At 37.1% G+C, this 2,693-nt stretch overlaps 1 protein-coding gene across 1 annotated transcript in view; it reads right to left on the reverse strand.

Moving 5' to 3' along the window:
* The window catches only part of LOC101986149 (membrane-spanning 4-domains subfamily A member 13-like), an 11,671-nt gene that overhangs the window by 2,396 nt on the left and 6,582 nt on the right, over positions 1-2,693 (reverse strand). The window contains exon 5 of the mRNA XM_013354633.1: positions 2,330-2,446. Coding sequence (XP_013210087.1) covers positions 2,330-2,446 — 117 coding nt within the window. The remainder of the gene's footprint in view (positions 1-2,329; positions 2,447-2,693) is intronic.

Genomic DNA, 2,693 nt, shown 5'->3' on the forward strand with positions numbered 1-2,693 from the left:
AGAGTCCGAGAGTGAGTCGGTAAGCAATGTTCCCCAGCAGTTTCTGTAGTGTCAGTTGCTGCTTGAGCTTCTTCCCTGACGGCTCTCAGGGATGGACTGTGACCTGAAAGTGTGGGCTGAAATCAACTTTGTCCTCTCATAAGTTGATTGTGGTTAGTGTCTTAGTACAGCAGCAGAAAGCAAACTAGAATGCTTCTAAACTCTACTTTCCAAAAACTCACAGAGGTAGAGCTATGTTGTAGGAAGGAGAAAAACATGAGAAGATAACCAGTTTCCTGTATCCCATTCCCTCAATAGTTGACAATTCATGCATATATTTGATTATATGATAATTGATAGTTGTTGAGGACGGTGAATTGATACATTTCTGCCAAAAGAATAATGGGAATCATTGTATATTCTTTTTGTTATTGTGGATAGAACGAGTATATTTTCTTAAGGATAATGAGTCTCTGGATAAGATAAAATTGGGATATATTTTCTTTTGAGGTTTGGTGTAATGGGACTTCTTTAAAAAGAAGGTATATACAATTACACTTTTCCCTATCATCTAGTAAATTATGCTAAAGAAATGTACTTCTTACATCAATAAAGTGATCCTCTCATGGGTCACTCACTTGATTTTTGTTAAGACTCTATTTACTGTGGTGAGTGACTTGGATTTAGCTTTGATTAGCATAAATGCTCTTCAGGTGACTAGACTCATGACATTAATCAAATAGCTAAACATTCATTCTTTATTGAATTAGAGATACATAGGCTTTATCTGTTTCTGTATTTATTTATTGTAATATTTTCTCAATAATACTTAGAAATAAGAAAAATGGAATGATGAATTACAAACATATATATAGTTTGGAACTAGTCTATTAACCATAATTCTTGTATGTTGAAGTAAAGAGCGATTTCTTAATAAGGTTAGGAAGCTAGATATAAGGAACATTAAATGGTATCAATTTAAAGTTATGGTTTCTAGGTATTGGTTTAGAGCCCAGCTGTTTTGGTTCCTTTTGTTAAGCTCTGGGCATAGACTAGAAGGATAGTAGTCCACAGACAAGAATTCAACACCATGGCTTCAAATTCTTACAAAATTGGCTCAGAATCTCTTCCTTCTTTCTCTGTCCTCATCATCCTTTCTCTTCACACCAACAAACCTAAATGGCTAAGTGTGCCTAAGTTCATAGTGCCACCTGCACAGGACCACAGATACATAAACAGCCTAAAATAGTTCTGCATGGACCCTCTAACAGACAGATGCAGAAACACACAATGTCCTCATGGCATAGTGCACATAGAGCAGAGTATATGAGCCTTCCAAATTACATCCATTGTCGAGATAAGCTTCAGTCTGTAGACTACAGCACTTTCTTATTTTTAGAATTATTTTATACCCTGACCACATTTCCCCTTTATCCTATCTTCCTATTCTCTTCACCAAATCTCCCTACCCCTCAATCTACCTCTCTTCTGTGTTTGTACAGAAAGGGACAGGCCTCCCATGGCGTATCAAGTTGCTGTAATGCAAGGCACCTCCACTTGTATTTTGGTTGGGCAAGACAATCCAGGATGAGGAATAGGTTTCCAAGAGCCAGCCAAAGCATTAGGGACAGCTCTTGCTTCCATTGTTAGGAGTACCACAAATAGACCAAGCTACACAACTGTCATATGTATGTAGAGGGCGTAAGTTTGTCCATGCACACTCCCTGTTTGTTGGTTTAGATTCTGTGTGTTCCTATGAGACTGGTTAGTTGTTTTTGTCGGTTTTCTTGTGATGCCCTTGACTCACTGGCTCCTACAATCCTTCCTCCCTCTCTTCAGCAGGATTTCCCAAACTTGGTCTAATGCTTGGTTATGGATCTTTGAATCTGTTTCCATCAGTTCCTGGATGAAGGCTCTCAACTACAGCATGTTCATTAACCATGAACATATAGCTAATATAAGTCCATAAGGATGTCATTTCATTCTTTGAAGAAGAAAGTCTTACTCTAACAAATTTGATCTTTTAAACCCTAGGGAAAACTTGTCTTAAGGTACATAGGAAGAACAAGCTGCCACTCATAAATGTCTCATAGCAACCAGGAGGAATCAGGATTGTCTATAATGCTTCATCTATAAAATATCTGTATTAATATTTGTGAGATTTTATTTGATCATGCAGGCTTTGAACTGTAACATGTAGCTTATATCACACTAATAATAGGCACATATGCCGGAGAGTAAACTTATGAGAGGACTTCTGGTGATTTGACTGATGTTTGACTATTTTGATCCTCACTGAAGGCTTAATTCTAAAATTATGAAGACATTCTCTTAGAAACCCAGTACTTACGTATTGCCACAAAGAAGATTGTATACCTGAAGTCATCATCAGTTCAAGTGTTATTAAAAACACACCTATTAGTGTTGCAAAGATGCTTAAGATGTTCATTGTCATAGTCCAGATCAGCTAGAACAGATTAAAAAAGTATTGTCCAGTCATTGGAAGCTATTCCATGGTCCTCTCTGCAAGTGTATTCTTATAGAACTATAGAAATTCTAATCTTTCTGGCATAGTGAGAGCACCAAAATGGTTGTTAGACCTATAGATTGGTTAGGCTCCTAGTAGGACCAAACAATTTGGGGGATAATAAAACTTTTGATATAATGTGCAGGTACTTATTCTCTACTGGTAACGGACTCAATGTTTATTCTCT

Source organism: Microtus ochrogaster, unplaced genomic scaffold (genome assembly GCF_000317375.1).
Source record: "Microtus ochrogaster isolate Prairie Vole_2 unplaced genomic scaffold, MicOch1.0 UNK56, whole genome shotgun sequence".
NCBI lineage: Eukaryota > Metazoa > Chordata > Mammalia > Rodentia > Cricetidae > Microtus > Microtus ochrogaster.